The 17,919-nt window shown below is 34.2% G+C and overlaps 1 protein-coding gene across 4 annotated transcripts in view; it reads left to right on the top strand.

Moving 5' to 3' along the window:
* ADK (adenosine kinase) overlaps nt 1–17,919 on the top strand; it is a 487,490-nt gene that overhangs the window by 242,877 nt on the left and 226,694 nt on the right. For all 4 annotated transcript variants that reach the window (XM_082854024.1, XM_082854021.1, XM_082854023.1 and 1 more), the window contains exons 5-6: nt 10,382–10,554; nt 13,643–13,751. In XM_082854024.1, the coding sequence (XP_082710150.1) occupies nt 10,382–10,554; nt 13,643–13,751 (282 nt within the window). The remainder of the gene's footprint in view (nt 1–10,381; nt 10,555–13,642; nt 13,752–17,919) is intronic.

The following is a 17,919-nucleotide window of genomic DNA, read 5'->3' as shown; positions in this document are numbered from 1 at the left end:
ATTATCTTATTCAAGACTCACAATAATTCTGCAAGAAATATAATTTCTCTTAGAGTATATAATTTATCATCCCATGACTAGATGAACTTACATATATCTGAGTCTGAAGTTTTTTTTTTTTCTAGTAGGCCAGAGTTTCCCAAAACCTCTTCTGAGCAATAGATGTTAACAGGTATTTAACAACAAAAATAACTAAAAAACTATTGCTGGGCTAATAGTAGAATTATTGGGAATCAATTTTACTAATAGGATGCATGCCAGCAGGTGAAAGTGGAGCAGTTTTGGCAGGAAAGGAGGCTCACCTTACTAGTTACTGAGGGAGAATGGATTCTTAATAATATTTATGAAAATTTTCTGTTTCACCCTGACTCGCTTGGTACCAAAGCTTAGTCGTCATCTGAGAGAATCAGTCCTTTAAGCTTTGTGATATATGCTGTTGTCCTAACCAACTACTTCAGTTTTGATTTCCTCATCACCCTTTGCAGTCTGCTTGTTCCTGTTATTTCCCAGTTTTGACATTTAATTTCTTTTAGTTGTGCTTTACAGTTTTCTTGAAATGCCTCATTGGGTTTTCTTGTATAAAATTTCTTAGGCTTATCTTGCAATTATTTTAGTAACTAGGTGTCATTATTTATTATTCTGTTATGGATTGAATTAAAGTACATAGCATTATTTTAGAAGTGGCTGGTTCTTGAGCATCATTGTCATTTATATTGTCCTAAATATTGCATTTAGGTGACAAAGTGGAAATTCCTCTGGAAGGTGAAGTTAATATTAATAGAAATCTTTCCATATGTTGTTAAAGACTCTTGATGTGAAGCTCAAAATGTGAAGCTCATGTTTTCAGCCCCTGTTTAAATTCAGTTGTAAATTTTCTCCTCCTGGTTTCTTACCTTAATGAGGTATCATCTCTTATCACCTAACTTCTTTGCTCAAAAACCCTCCTGTGCACCCTTCTATCTACAGAATGCCACCTAAACTTCTTTAAGTGGCATTTAATGATCTGGCATAGATCTTTTCTCCATTAGTCTCTTCCCTCACACATAGTGCTCTGTCATACTCCTAACTGACAAATATTTATTTTCCTTTATTTATCTTATTATTTTTGTTAACACTATACTTCTTTTATTTCTCAAACTGTGTGCTAAGGCCTCTTCGCTGCAGACCCAATTCGGTTTCTCAGGATATTTTAAATTTTCTAGGGAAACAGTGACATCTATCAGGTACAGCACAAACCACTAACTTTGGATATTTTCATTTTAAAATTAGGTTGCTACATTCCTTTTGGTGGTATCATATACTTTGTAAAACTGGGTTTCTGTGACTAAAAAAAATAAGCACTGCTCAGAAATTAATGTGAGACAGGAAATGAGGGTGGTGGTGACCAGCCTGATTCCAAGGTTTGAGAATTTTGCAGTGCTAGACAGGTACTAAATTGTTAGGAAATAAATACTTAAGTTGTTTAGAACTAACTACCTAATAAATAGAATTCCTTTTGCCTTAGGGACACCATGATAAAATTCCTAACACAGTAAAGGAGGCATGTGCTCTATGCTTCTACTTTCTTTCCAGTTCATAGCCATTTTTAAAAATTATACCTATCGTTCAAAGACTACTCGATAATGTCACCCATCTCTGGAAGCCTTTTCTGATCCCCCCAGCTGCAATTAATCTCCCTCCTGGGTGTTTTCTGATAACATTGTAGCTTTACTATTGCTGTTAAAATTGAATTCAACTAATTCATTTATTTATTTAAAGTTAACAGTAATGGCTTTCTGGTTCTCTAGTTAGGTGTAGTTACTTACAGTATAATGAGAACCCTCTCATCCTCTATGTAAAAGTGAAACAGCTATATTATTAGGTATCATTTACTGAACTAGAGTGCATGTCTTGATAAGTCTGTTTCTAATTCTTAAGCATCCTTACAAGATCACAGGTTATATTATACACATTTTATATTTGAAGAAATTGGAATTTAGCAATGTTGGTTTCTGTCACACTGACATACCTCCTAACCTTTGGCTGTTCTAGTTACTTCTCCTTTTACTGTTGATAGAATCAGCTTTTTGATATCCTCAAAAATCCTGTTGAGATTTTGACTGGGGTTTGCAATGACTCTATGAATCTATTAGGGGAGAATTGCTGTTTTAAGAATATTAAATTTTTGGGAATTCCCTGGCAGTCCAGCGGTTAGGACTCTGCACTTTCACTGCTGAGGGCCCAGGTTCAGTCTCTGGTTGGGGAACTGAGATCTTGCAAACCACGTAGGACGGCCCCCCAAAAAAAACCAAAAAAAAAAGAATGTTGAGTTTTCCAGTTCGTGCACATAGGCTCTCCATTTATATAGGTGGGTTTTTTTTTCCCCCGCAGCAAACGTATATAGTGTTCTGTGCATAGGTCTTGCGCGTGTTTTCTTAAATTTTTCCCAATATGTTTTATTTTTTGATGTTATTGTAGATGACACTGTTTTCTTAATTTTAATTTTCAGCTGTTCCTTGGTAGTATATAGAATCACATTAGATTTTTTTCTTGAATCCTGAGACCTTGATAAACTGACTCTTTAATCCTGGAGCATTTATATAAGCTCCTTTGTGATCTCTTATATTCCTTAAGCATGCACAGATTGGTCCCCAGCAAAAGCCTTAAGAGTTACTCTATATGGATTTCAGCTCATTCCTCTCTGAAACTCTTTTTTGCCATTTCAAGTTTCCTGACTCCTTGAACACTTATCTCTCTCTGCTTAATTCAGTGAGAATGCCAGGCTCTGTTTGGCTTCTTCCTCCCTGCACCACAGTCTGGAAATGGCCTCCTGGCAGAGAGTCTGCATGATGTCAGGGCTCACCTTCTGTCTTCTCTATCAGAGATTACAGTCCAGTTCTGCCTGTTGGCCAATGGCTGAAAATTCTTTAGTTGTTCCCTTTTGCTTTTCTTTTCAGTTATTCAGAACACAGGGGTAGTTCTGGACCCTGCTACTCCCTCAGGGCTAGACTGGAAGTTAAAGATAGGTGTTTAAGGATGTTCTGTCCTTATATAAACAAAGAAAAGTTGGGCAGTTTGTTTTACCCAAAAAAAGGCAGCATATTCAGGTTATGAACAAAGTTAAATCTCTTTTCTAGAGAATCTGACAATGTAATGATTTTGATTTCATATTAGGGACACGGTCATTTTCATCATTTTATTCTCTAGTATACATGTATTAAATGTTTATTGATTGCATGTCAGAAGGGTAGGAAACAGACTGGTCAAGTGTTGGTCACATTGTGTTTGAGACAAAGTTAGTGGTGTACTAAAGTTTTAACAGAATTTAAATTAGTTATACCTCCTTAGGTAGGTTTATTCCTAGGTATTTTATTCTTTTTGTTGCAGTGGTGAATGGGATTGTTTCCTTAATTTCTCTTTCTGATCTTTCCTTGTTAGTGTACAGGAATGCAAGAGATTTCTGTGCATTAATTTTGTATCCTGCAACTTTACCAAGTTCATTGATTAGCTCTAGTAGTTTTCTGGTGGCATCTTTAGGAATATCTCTGTATAGTATCATGTCATCTGCAAGCAGTGACAGTTTTACTTCTTCTTTTCCAATTTGTATTCCTCTATTTCTTTTTCTTCTCTGATTGCGTATACTCAGAAAGCTGTAAGACACTGATGAAAGAAATCAAAGTTAACACAAACAGATGGAGAGATACACCATGTTCTTGGATTGGAAAAATCAATATTGTGACAATGACTGTACTACCCAAAGCAATCTACAGATTCAACACAATCCCTATCAAATTAACCAATGACATTTTTTACAGAACTAGAACAATAAACCTTAAAATTTGTATAGAGACACAAAAGACCCCGAGTAGCCAAAGCAATCTTGAGGGAAAAAAATGGAGCTGGAGGAATCAGACTCCCTGACTTCAGACTGTACTACAAAGTTACAGTAAACAAGACAGTATGGTACTGGCACAAAAACAGAAGTATAGTTCACTGGAACAGGATAGAAAGCCCATAGATAAACCCACGCACCTATGATCAACTAATCTATAACAAAGGAGGCAAGGATATACAATGGAGAAAAGCCAGTCTCTTCAATAAGTGGTGCTGGGAAAACTGGACAGCTATATGTAAAAGAATGAAATTAGAACACTCCCTAGCACCATACACAAAAATAAACTCAAAATGGATTAAAGACCTAAATGTAAGACCAGACACTATAAAACTCTTCAAGGAAAACATAGGAAGACCACTCTTTGACATAAATCACAGGAAGATCCTTTTTGACCCACCTCCTAGAGAAATGGAAAAAAAAATAAATGGGACCTAATGAAACTTAAAAGCTTTTGCGCAGCAAAGGAAAATATAAACAAGACAAGAAGACAACCCTCAGAATGGGAGAAAATATTTGCAAATGAGTCAATGGACAAAGGTTTAATATCCAAAATACATAAACAGCTCATGCAGCTCAGTATTAAAAAAAACAACCCAATCCAAAAATGGGCAAAAGGCCTAAATAGACATTTCTCCAAAGAAGACATACAGATGGCCAAGAGGCACATGAAAAGCTGCTCAGCATCACTTAGAGAAATGCAAATCAAAACTACATGAGGGGGCTTCCCTGGTGGCACACTGCTTGAGAGTCTGCCTGCCGATGCAGGGGACACGGGTTCGTGCACCGGTCTGGGAAGATCCCACATGCCGTGGAGCAGCTGGGCCTGTGAGCCATGGCCGCTGAGCCTGCGCGTCCGGAGCCTGTGCTCCGCAACGGGAGAGGCCACAACAGTGAGAGGCCTGCATACCGCAAAACAAACAAACAAAAAAACAACAAAAAAAAAACTACATGAGGTATCACCTCACACTGATCAGAATGGGCATCATCAGAAAATCTACAAACAACAAATGCTGGAGAGGGTGTGGAGAAAAGGGAACCCTGTTACGAAGTAAGAGAGTAGCATGGACATATATACACTACCAAATGTAAAATAGCTAGCTAGTGGGAAGCAGCCACATAGCACAGGGAGATCAGCTCGGTGCTTTGTGACCACCTAGAGGGGTGGGATAGGGAGGGTGTGAGGGAGATGCAAGAGGGAGGAGATATGGGTATATATGTGTATGTATAGCTGATTCACTTTGTGAAAAAGCAGAAACTAACACAACATTGTAAAGCAATTATACTCCAATAAAGATGTTAAAAAAAAAAGGGAACCCTCTTGCACTATTGGTGGGAATATGAATTGATACAGCCACTATGGAGGACAGTATGGAGGTTTCTTAAAAAACTAAAAATAGAATTACCATATGACCCTACTATGGGCATATGGTAATTCACCTGGGCATATACCCAGAGAAAGCCATAATTCAAAAAGACATGCTCCCCAGTGTTCATGGTAGCACTCTTTATAATAGCCAAGTCACAGAAGCAACCTAAATGCCCATCAACAGACAAATGTATAAAGAAGATGTGGTATGTATATGCAATGGCATATTACTCAGCCCTAAAAAGGAATGAAATTGGGTCATTTGTAGAGACGTGGATGGATCTCTAGACTGTAATACAGGGTGAAGTAAGTCAGAAAGAGAAAAACAAATGTTTTATATTAACGCATATATGTGGAACCTAGAAAGATGGTACAGATGAGCTGGTTTGCAGGGCAGAAGTACTGACACAGATGTAGAGAACAAAGGTATGGACCCCAAGAGGGGAAAGTGGCGGGGGGGGGTTGAATTGGGCGATTGGATTGATATATATACACTAATATGTATAGAATAGATAACTAATAAGAACCTGCTGTATAAAAAAAATAATAAAATAAAATTTAAAAAAATTAAAAAACAAATTATTTATAAACTTTTTAAAAATTTGTATTTTTAATCTTTTTCAACTTTCTTGATTATAACATCTTGATTTATTCAGCTAGATTACTGAGTACTTTGAACAGTGAACATTGCTTCTATTTCTTTTGTGTGTCTGCTTTGGCTTACTAAACTTTCATTTTAGATTGACTAACTTTTGAGTGGAAATCACTGATCAAGAGTAAAGGTGTCATATTTTGTTAGTATGCTGACAATCAGATATTTCCAGAATGTTAGCCAGTTTCCTGTGATGAAATACTCAATAGTGGAATTATAACAACCTGCTGAATAGTTCTATTATTTGTCCATTTTTTTGTTTTGCAGGTTCAAGTAGTAGTGATTTGTAAAGGAAACATTTCAATTCATTTAAATCCTGCTTATGGAAGGGTTGGAAGTCATATTTAAGCCTGATAGTGAGTTGATATAGCCCTTTTTTTCACACTAGTTTGAATATGTGAACTTTGATTATAGTTAGGCTGAGTTACATTATAATAACTTCACTTTCACTGATGTTTCCTTTTATTTTGATGGCATTTTAAGTTATTTAAAAAATCATAGTAAAATTTGCTGTTGACTTTGCCTTTTTTTATTTTACTACCTAAAGCAGACATGGTTCATAATTTAACCATGCTTCTACATGAATAAAAGTAAATTATAGAACAACATACAGGTATTTTCTGCTGTTAAATGTATTATTTACCTAAGCATGGTTTAAAGGATTTAAAATCTATTAGGTATGGATATTGATGCATTTTAAGATATTAACTGCTTCATGTGATGGACTTATTTTAAAAAATTGATTGATAATATTAAAGACTGAATAAGCTAATTTTAAATTATTGTTATTTTTAAATGGAATGTTTGATTTCATTACAATATCTTTAACCCATCTTTTAATTTTGAAAATTTTCTAACTTACATAGAAGTATAAAAAATAGTTAAAGGAACTTCTGTATACCTGTCATAGATGTACCAATTTTCATTTTATTTTATTTTTTTTTATTTTTTAACATCTTTATTGTAGTATAATTGCTTTACAATGGTGTGTTAGTTTCTGCTTTGTAACAAAGTGAATCAGCTATACATATCATATATCCCCATATATCCTCCCTCTTGCATCTCCCTTCCATCCTCCCTATCCCACCCCTCTAGGTGGTCACAAAGCACTGAGCTGATCTCCCAGTGCTATGCAGCTGCTTCCCACCAGCTGTCTATTTTACATTTGGTAGTATACATATGTCCATGCCACTGTCACTTCATCCCAGCTTACACTTCCCCCTCCCCGTGTCCTCAAGTCCGTTCTCTACGTCTGCGTTTTTATTCCTATCCTGCCCCTGGGTTCTTCAGAACCATTTTTTGTTGTTGTTTAAAGATTCCATATATATGTGTTAGCATACGGTATTTGTTTTTCTCTTTCTGACTTACTTCACTCTGTATGACAGACTCTAGGTCCATCCACCTCACTACAAGTAACCCAATTTCGTTTCTTTTTATGGCTGAGTAATATTCCATTGTATATATGTGCCACATCTTTATCCATTCATCTGTCGATGGACACTTTAGGTTGCTTCCATGTCCTGGCTATTGTAAATAGAGCTGCAGTGGACATAGTGGTACATGACTCTTTTTGAATTATGATTTTCTCATGGTATATGCCCAGTAGTGGGATTGCTGGGTCGTATGGTAGTTCTACTTTTAGTTTTTTAAGGAACCTCCATACTGTTCTCCATAGTGGCTGAATCAATTTACATTCCCACCAACAGTGCAAGAGGGTTCCCTTTTCTCCACACCCTCTCCAGCATTTATTGTTTGTAGATTTTTTGATGATGGCCATTCTGACTGGTGTGAGGTGATACCTCATTGTAGTTTTGATTTGCATTTCTCTGATGGTTAGTGATATTGAGCATCCTTTCATGTGTTTGTTGGCAATCTGTATATCTTCTTTGGAGAAATGTCTATTTGTGTCTTCTGCCCATTTATGGATTGGGCGGTTTGTTTTTTTGATATTGAGCTGCATGAGCTGCTTGTAAATTTTGGAGAGTAATCCTTTGTCAGTTGCTTCATTTGCAAATGTTTTCTCCCATTCCAAGGGTTGTCTTTTCATCTTGTTTATGGTTTCCTTTGCTGTGCAAAAGCTTTTAAGTTTCATTAGGTCCCGTTTGTTTATTTTTGTTTTTATTTCCATTTCTCTAGGAGGTGGGTCAAAAAGGATCTTGCTGTGATTTATGTCATAGAGTGTTCTGCCTATGTTTTCTCTAAGAGTTTTACAGTGTCTGGCCTTACATTCAGGTCTTTAATCCATTTTGAGTTTATTTTTGTGTATGGTGTTAGGGAGTGTTCTAATTTCATTCTTTTACATATAGCTGTCCCGTTTTCCCAGCACCACTTTGAAGAGGCTATCTTTTCTCCATTGTGTACTCTTGCCTCCTTTATCAAAGATAGGGTGACCATATGTGCATGGGTTTATCTCTGGGCCTTCTATCCTGTTCCATTGATCTATATTGCTCTTTTTGTGCCAGTACCATATTGTCTTGATTACTGTATCTTTGTAGTATAGTCTGAAGTCAGGGAGCCTGATTCCTCCAGTTCCGTTTTTCTTTCTCAAGATTGCTTTGGCTGTTTGGCGTCTTTTGTGTTTCTGTACAAATTGTGAAATTTTATGTTCTAGTTCTGTGAAAAATGCCATTGGATCTACCAGTTTTTAGCATTTCAACATTTGCTTTCTCTTTCTTTATATAAATAAATATGTATATTTTTCCCCTGAACGATTTTGAAGTATTTATCCTCTATTTGAGAAATTTAGAACTTATACAATCCTGTTTTCCGATATATTATAGATATTCCAATCTCAGTGATTATTCTAATAGTCTTTTATAGCTGTTTGATTTTATTCGCAGTCCAGCATCTATAATGATTACATGTTGCATTTATTTGTTGTATTTCAAACGGCTTTTCTTGTTCTTTTTTAAATTGTGTTGTATTCCATTGAATGGATTTATCATATTTTATTTAACCAGTCTTCTGTGCATGGACATTTTGTTTCCAACATTTTGCCATTACAAATAATGTCTCAAAGAATACTTCTGTATATGTTGTTTTATATTTGTGGACATGTATCTTCAGAATAAATCCCTAGAAGTAGAATTGGACTACTAGATCATCAGTTACTGTATCTTTATCTTACAGATTTCTCTTTGTTACCTTTTTTTACTTCCTCATCCCTTTAGCACTAAGCATACATGCATTTCTTTTATACTCCAGAAGTTTGGAAGTAATGTAAGATTTTGATATCTTTTGACTTTGCATATTGAGTATTTTGCTAAAAAGTCTTAGAAAAAAATAGATGCTGTTTACAATAACTAATACAAGTATTAGAAACCTCAGGAATTTGAGCCTAATTATAAAAGATAACATATCAATGAAAAGTATGCATTTTAAAATAAATACAGTGATTAATTTATAGCAAAGAAATTAAAGTTTTATGAGACTAATGAATTAGAATTTTTAATACTGTTTATTTCTGAATAAGTTGTTTGTTTAGTTAGTTAGTTGGTTAGTTTTGGCTGCGTTGGGTCTTCATTGCTGTGCAAGGGCTTTCTCTAGTTTCAGCGAGCGAGGGCTACTCTTTGTTGCAGTGCGTGGACTTCTCATTGCGGTGGCTTCTCTTGTTGTGGAGCATGGGCTGTAGGTGCGCGGGCTTCTGTAGTTGTAGAGCGCGGGCTCAGTAGTTGTGGCTCGCGTGCTGTAGAACACAGGCTTAGTAGTTGTGGCACTTGGGCTTGGTTGCTCCACAGCATGTGGGATCTTCCCAGGCCAGGGCTTGAACCCATGTCCCCTGCATTGGCAGGTGGATTCTTAACCACTGAGCCACTGGAGAAGTCCAATAACTTGTTTTTAAACTTATTAGACATGAACGTAAGTTTAGCATATATATATGTGTATATATACACACACACATATATATATATGAAGTACAATATTAATGACAACCACAGCTAATATACATCATCTACTTTGTGCCTGGTACCATAATGCATATACATTAACTTAAATTACTTAATTGAATCCCCAGCAGCTTTATAAGGTGTATTTATAATTTTTTTCCTCATTTACATATGAGGACAATGAGGCCTAGAAATGTTAAGTGACATGGTCTTACTTACGCAGCTAATTAGTGGCAGAGGCAAGATTTGAACCCACACAGTATTCAATATAGATTCTGGGCTTTTAATGACAATGCTTCACTACTTCTATTGGACTCAGTATTATTTTTCTGTATCAAGCCAGTATTGACCTAAGGTCTGTATGACTTTGAGTTCTTAACCACTGTGTTCTCTTTCTTTCCCTGAAGGAGGTATAATAAGATTTTATGTGGTTGTTATATCAAATTTGTTATCATAAGTGGTGATACAGGATTGAAATTCCATTCCTAACAGCCACAGCTGCTAACAAAGCAATGCTTTTATGCCACCATCCTTGGCAGAATACTGAACTATGTGTACCATTTTTCTGACCCATTAAAATTATTTATGTTTCTCTTTTTCAGTGGATGATTCAGCAGCCACACAAAGCAGCAACATTTTTTGGATGCATCGGGATAGATAAATTTGGGGAGATCCTGAAGAAAAAAGCTGCCGAAGCCCATGTGGATGCTCATTACTATGAACAGAATGAGCAGCCAACAGGAACTTGTGCTGCGTGCATCACTGGTGGCAACAGGTTAGTGTTATTTCAAGGGAAGCACTGTACTAATTGACTGTTTAACCACTGGTAAAATCTGAATTCAAATCTGAGTTTGGAATTTAGACCTCATGTTTGTAATTTATTTTAATGTTTAATAAACTCTTCTTCCTAGTATCACTTTTCCTTAAAAAGTATTTTTTTACCTTTCTTGAACCTGTTGTTATCTTCATGAAGCGTAATGAAATGAAAATTTTGAGATTATCAAGTCCAGCCTCTACTTTTTATAATTAGGGTCAGAAAAGGAACACATTTTATTCAGTGTTTTGTAGCTAGGTTCTTGCTGAACTGAATGTTCTTTTCAACATATCCTGAGATTGGAATATTAAAATACATATATACACATATATTTTTTAAATATATAAAATATTACATTATATCCAGCCTCATATAAATTAGGTCATCTAAAGCATTTCTGGCGAATAGTCATCTGCCCATACTAAACAACTTCTGTCATGGGTAATGCACCACTCAAAAAACAATCTTTTACATTTCTATACAACTTCACTTATCAGAAAGTTTTTCTTTGTGTGAACTTGAACTCTGTCTCTCAGAACTTTCCATGCATTGCTTTTTTTGGTGCCTTTTGCAGCTACGTGGAGGTATATCTTCAGTACATTCATGCTTTGCTAACATCATTATTAGCATACTGCTTATCAACATGGGCTTTTTTCTCCTTTGGAAAGGAAAAAAAATAATTTTCCTAGTTATTACATTGTTAGAATCACTAAAGATGGTCTCTTTTAAAATGGTGACTCACTAGATACTTTACATCCCTTATAGCTAAAAATATTATCTGTCCTCCACCATTTCCTATCTCCCTTTCTTCCCCTTCTTTCTTATTTGTCTCTTTGTCTTCTTTTCCTTATTTCCTCCCTTATCTCTCCTCCCCTTGCTCCATTCCTCCTTTTTACCTCATATGTTTTTGCTCACTCTTTGACCTCTCAAATGTATGTTAAAGACCTGACACTATTCTGGGCAGTAGTCATTAAATAACTAAAATATAACTTTCAAAAACAATTAGGGTACCAAAGCCATTTTCAAACTTTCCTGTAACTTTATTTTTTGGGTGTAGGAGAAATTTATGATTTTAAGGTTTTAATAAATAAAACCATCAGTTCAAACATTGAGATATACTTATTTAGACCTTTCCCCTTTTCAGTTTTTCTAAAAACTAACTTTAATAGGCAGGTGCAGAGTTTTCCCATTAGTGAGAAATGTGTCAACTTTTGCCTCTGATACCACTCCGGCTACAGTAAAATTGCTAAATTGTTTTTGTATGTTAAGTTGTTATTTTAAAGAACAGGTATGATAATATTAGGTCTTCCATCAACAGCTTAATTTATATACTCATATAATGGTTATGGTGATCAGTATTAATTAGGTGCTATTGGAAGTCAGAAACTGAGGGAAACCCTCGCTGTCTAATTCATTATGCAAACTGTGGAACCTAATAGATTTGGATAGATTGTTTTAAATAGAGCTAGGAACACTAACTTCCAGTGTCCCAAACTCAGGTTAAGGGAATATTCTTCTTAATCCAGGTTCTTATTCTCCACAAACTCTGAACCAGATAGATACACTTGGATAGTAAGAATACCTGTATTTTCTTTTGGAGGAACTATTTAGTTTCCTATCAAGAGTAGTATTTTTTTTTTATCAAAATAGAGTTTAGTAGCTCATACCAGAAGTATTTGCTTTTATTTAGTAACCATTTTTTTGTCAACATTTTGCAAGAGTCATGATTACTAAAATATTTTTTATAAATTAATTATCCTTAAATTTGTAATATAGTTATTTTGCATATACATGTATTGATGAATATCACTCTTATTTGCATTAATTTAGTTGAGCATAAACAGAATGTATCCTTCAGCTAGTCTGATGGCATATGAGTGAGTACAAATATGTTTTGGAAGAGAATTGATTTATTTTTTTCAAAAGAGAATCTAACCATATTACCAAAATCTTAAGTGATGAGATGATGTATTTGTGGGATGTTTTTAACCACAACTGTTAACTAAAAAAAATTTGAAAAATTGGCAGGTTTTTTTTTTTTTAATTTGTGGGTCAGAAGGAGGGGGAAAAGTGTTTTTATTTCTTTGTCTGTAACATAAATAATTATTGTATTAAGTTTAATTGTTGGACAATAATAAAAAGCTCTGTGTGGCACTTGGAACAAGATTTTAAATGTAGTATTCTGCTTAGATTTTCAGCTACAAAACTGGAACAGTGCAGGGAGTTTTCAACTATGAAAACTAATATTAATTTATTCTAGCCCATAAAATGTAATGGTTTTATGTAATGTAATGTAAAATGTAGTGTATTAATAAAATTAATCCCTCATAGTAAATATGGTCTACATTTATATGTGTGTTTTGTAAAATTAATCCCATACCTCGCTTTTAAAGCATTAGATTAAATATCAGTGGATAATATGTTGATATTTGAAAACTGAAGTTTTTAGTTGCATATATATTTTTTTGTGTGTAACTACATAGTAGCTATTTCTTAACTGCATTTTGAACTATTAAAAATGTAGAAAGTAGATAATTTTATTATTTTAGTATCAAAAGGAAGCTTAAATGCCAGTTTCTCAAAATACCAGATGATATTTAGAGCAAGGATTAATGTCCTTGTTTATCTCAAAGGCAACAGAGAAATCTTGAAAAGTTTTCAGAACAAAAGTAACTTTATGGGCTTCCCTGGTGGCGCAGTGGTTGAGAGTCCACCTGCCGAGTCAGGGGACACGGGTTCGTGCCCTGGTCCAGGAGGATCCCACATGCCGCGGAGCGGCTGGGCCCGTGAGCCATGGCTGCTCAGCCTGCGCGTCCGGAGCCTGTGCTCCACAACAGGAGAGGCCACAACAGTGAGAGGCCCGCGTACCGCAAAAAAAAAAAAAAAAAATAACTTTATTTACATTTATTAAAATCAGTATATGGCAGTTTGAAGAATTAAGAATAAAATTAAAACAAATTTTACAAAAATGTTTTTAGTTAACTGTATAGTTATATGACAAGTTTGACTATATGTAAAACTTACTTACTTTTTGTTATTGTTGTTTTAGATCCCTTGTAGCTAATCTTGCTGCTGCCAATTGTTATAAAAAGGAAAAACATCTTGATATGGAGAAAAACTGGATATTGGTAGACAAAGCAAGAGTTTATTATATAGCAGTAAGTATTTGCCTAATTCAAATTTCTGGTACATATTTACACTATAAATTATAGTTGTTAGCTGAGGTACATTTAAAAATAATTGTCTCTGATTATCCTGTAAATTCTTTACCCATCTCAAAGCATATGCTAGGTTCACTATTACAAATACAGAACAGAAATATGATCATTCTGTGGTAGCGTGATCTGTATTACTTATCTTCAAATATACCTCTTTTTAGATACATTATACATAGATGTTTTTAAACCAAGTATCAAATTCTGTATTAAATCTTAAGGTCTTTGAAGTAATTCTGGAAATTTGTATTTTTAGGCTACTTGTTGTGAATGATGCCATGCATTGTGTGTGGAAATATTATTAGCAATATAAATATTCACTGCAAACAGTTTGAGCTTATTTGATGAAAAAACTTAATTACTATTTATTCCATAGTAATTACCATGACACCTTTTAAGTTAATATTTTAGAAACATTGATCATGACAAATCTTTTAAATATCAGAATATGGGCAGCATGTAATTTGAATTATTAAGCCTTCTGGCATAAAAAATAATTGGTTAAGAATTCATTTCTAAAATAAGACTGTACTAAAAATTCTCCTGAATTAATCACCCTATGAATACCTTGTTTTTATTTAATATGAGTTAAATGTGGCTCATCACAAATACTAAGTAGATACCTATGAAAAATTAAAAATACTTCATTTGCATATACGGTTTTGATATAACAGCTGCTGCCATTTACTACCTGAGCTGTGAAACAGCTGGTAAGATGCATAAAAAATTGATTATCCAGTAGGAACATGTTTATTGAAAATATAATTATTTCTTTCAGTCTAGTGTTAATGTCTCCTACAGCATGTTCACGTGCACTGCTGTAGGCTTTGCAAGGTTATTGATTCCTCTGTATAGCAAATCCTACCCCTTTATAACTGTCAAGTAAATGCTTACATTGAGAGGATTATATAGAGGAAGGTCATGTTACCAACTATTCAGGTACAGTTTTGTATAAAGTGTAGAGTGATCAGTTTTGTTCAAATTAATAAAATTGAACTACTTTTGAGACTTGTATATTCAGCCAGAAACAAGTATCAAAATGTATTCCAGTTGATACATCTGATTGTAGCTGTTAGCTCTTAGTTTCTGTTTCAGCTGTTTCATAAAAGAATGCTCTTTCACATTGCCAGGTAAATCTGTAGTTTGTTCAGAGTTTGGCTATTTTTAAATAGTTCTGAAAATAGTAGACTCATATTGGATACCTGGGATGCTGTAGATGCTGTATATTGTTGGTGAACATTCAACAAATATTTATTCTGCTAACAACTAAGAACAAACTTCTTATTCATCAAAATCTGTGAAATTTCTTCTGAAATGTAAAATTATTTCCATAGACTTTCAGCATTTCTTTTAAATCTTTAACTCCCTTTCAGCTCAGAGCATGCAGTCTAGTCTTAATAAGAAAACTGCAAATTTAGATAGAGTAGATATGTATGTCTTTACTTATTTCAAGAAATCAGGTTGGCTTCTCTACACTTTCAGGTTCTGTAGTGTCAGCACTCGTCTTACATCATCATCATAAACTTCAGAGGTTCAACAACTTGAAATTGTGGGAGCTCTTTATACAAAAGGTTCTTGATCTGAAGAAGCAGCTCAATATATCTAACACATTTCCATAAGTAAGATGTCTATCTGCATTACATAAAATAAACTAGATCTACATACTCAACTCTTCTTCTCACTGTTCCATGAATTAATAATGATCACAAGTGTTAAGAAAATTCAAAACCTTCCTCATTTTCTCTGTCACATAATGCATTGAATCTGCAATTCACAGCAAAAACTTTCCTAATAAAAAGTCGAAATGGAATATGCATATACCAGTATTCTCTTTCGGTTTAAATGAAGTGTTGACATCTTTTTTACCTTCATAGCAGGTGTCCCACTTACAGCATATAAACTCAGTTTTTCCATGTTTAAACTGAATTCTTTGTTAGTAGGTTTTTAGGGATTACTGGTTATGCCAATAGCTAATTACATGTTGAAAACTTAAATCTTAGTTGCTCTTTACCTTTATAATCAGATTGGCATATGTCTGTTTATTCTCTTATATGAAATATTTCTTACACTAGCCCTCTAAGAGTATGATATTTAGGAAAGGTTTATGAAAAAGATGAGGAAATTGGAGCCATTAAATTTCTAAACCATATATTTTCTTTTTTAAGCAATATTAATGTGCTGTGAAAAAATTAGCACTCTAATTTCATCCTGCCTCTTGATATTTGTAGTTATTTTCATTTTATTTTTATATTTTCAGTGTTTAAACATTTGAGCCTTTTTTTTTTACTCCTGCTCTGTCTGCTTTACATACTTGTGTTGCTGTCTGCCATTTCTAAAGTTATGGAATATAGTTGTAACACCTGTTTCAATGCCCTTGTCTGCAAATTCTATCATATGTGTTTTTTTCTGGTTCTTGCCATGGCATTGGGTTGTTTCCTCATGCACATATGCTAAAGACTTGGGAAAGCCCTGCAGATCCTGAGTTCTCATTTTGTACCTCTTTCTTCAAATGGCTCTCTCCTTTCCAGTATGCTGCCCTTGCACGTGCTAGCTACCTTGGCTTTCCTGAATGGAGACTACTGGACTCTGTTTAGGTTCTCTCTGCCCTGACTGCAATCTGGAAATTCTCTCTAGGAATTAAGTTTGAATAATTGTAGAGATCACCTTATCTTGTCCCTTATTTGATTACTGTCCAATTTCTCAAAATTGATATTTCCTATATTTTGTCCAATTTTATAGTTGTGTAAGTTGTTTAAATCCATTCCTCATTCTTTTTGTCTTGGTTGGTATTAGAAATTTCCTGTTTGGTTTTGATTTTCCTTTTTTTTAGATGACTATTTCTGCCAGATTGCCTGACTTTTTCTTTGAATTTGAACAGTCTTAAGGTTGATTCCACCTAAGAAACTCCCTAAATTACTGTTCTAGATTCTATAAAATTATCTAGCTGTCACTTTATCATTTAAAAATAAATTTAAAAGCTCTTAGCTAGTAGATAACTTTTCATCCATGTATAGTAATTTTTCTAATATTATCAGTCAGTCCTTAATAGTGTTTTGGACTACATTGTGAGTACAGTGGGATTTTGCACAGAAATTTATGCATTATTTCTAAAGAGTTTTTAATGAGAAAAAGGTTCCAAGTTTTAAATACATGGTAAAACACTAATCAGCTTGCAAGTTTGGGCTTACATAGGGAGAAATTTTAACTTTAGAGATCAAACAGATATTTAAGAAATAGGTTAACAAACGCTTCCAGTGCCATGTGACTTACTTTGCATAAACTGTCACCCAATGTGTGTTCTTTTTTACTAATTCAAAATTAAGCACTATAATGGAAGAATAGTGAATCATAGTTTGTCAATAATTGTTTGAGAATATGGGACCAGTAGTTTGAATTTTCCTTTGACTCCTATGCATATTTCCTTCTTTCTGTGATTTTTCCAGTTCCAGTGGCTTATTACAGATCTTCTTTTACCCTGTCTTTAATTTATAACTCCATCTGACTGCTTTTATCTCTTTTCAGTCTACAATCTTACCATTTTGGTTAATACAGTTTTTGTGAGGGTAAAGTTTTAAATGTTACTAATAGTTGCTTCTGGAATAACGGGAGGTATGATCATGGATAATTGGAGGAAACATGGTTTGGAGGAGTGTACAACCTTGGAGGAAAGGAATAGAGTTCCCATATTTGGTAAGAAATAGGAGTTTTTGCATGTAAAGGACAAGCAGTAATCAATAACAACTATTTAGGTCTTACATCTCTCACTTTGTTTGTCCTGGTTGGGTTTTCTACTAAAATTCTTAATGACTACATGAGTAATAATTTATCTTAGTAGAACTGTTACTTAGACTCACAATTAAATATCTTTGTCAGTAATGTGAAAGCAATAACTAAATTCATTAAAATGAGGTGATAAATTATAAGAAATCTAGTCTATGAGATCATTTGGAATTTTCATATTAGAAGTTTTTCAGTGAACATTGAATAACAAATTAGAATGAATGTATAATGAAATAATATAATTGCTGTTTTTTTAGGATTTGGTTTTCTTTTGATAGCATTTACTAAAAAATATTCTACAGTATAACATGATTAGGAATTTTAAAAGAAA

This window comes from Leucopleurus acutus, assembly GCF_964270905.1.
Source record: "Leucopleurus acutus genome assembly, chromosome: 14".
NCBI classification, from domain to species: domain Eukaryota; kingdom Metazoa; phylum Chordata; class Mammalia; order Artiodactyla; family Delphinidae; genus Leucopleurus; species Leucopleurus acutus.
Note: the sequence above shows the minus strand (reverse complement) of the source record. Positions and strands in the feature narration are given on the sequence as shown.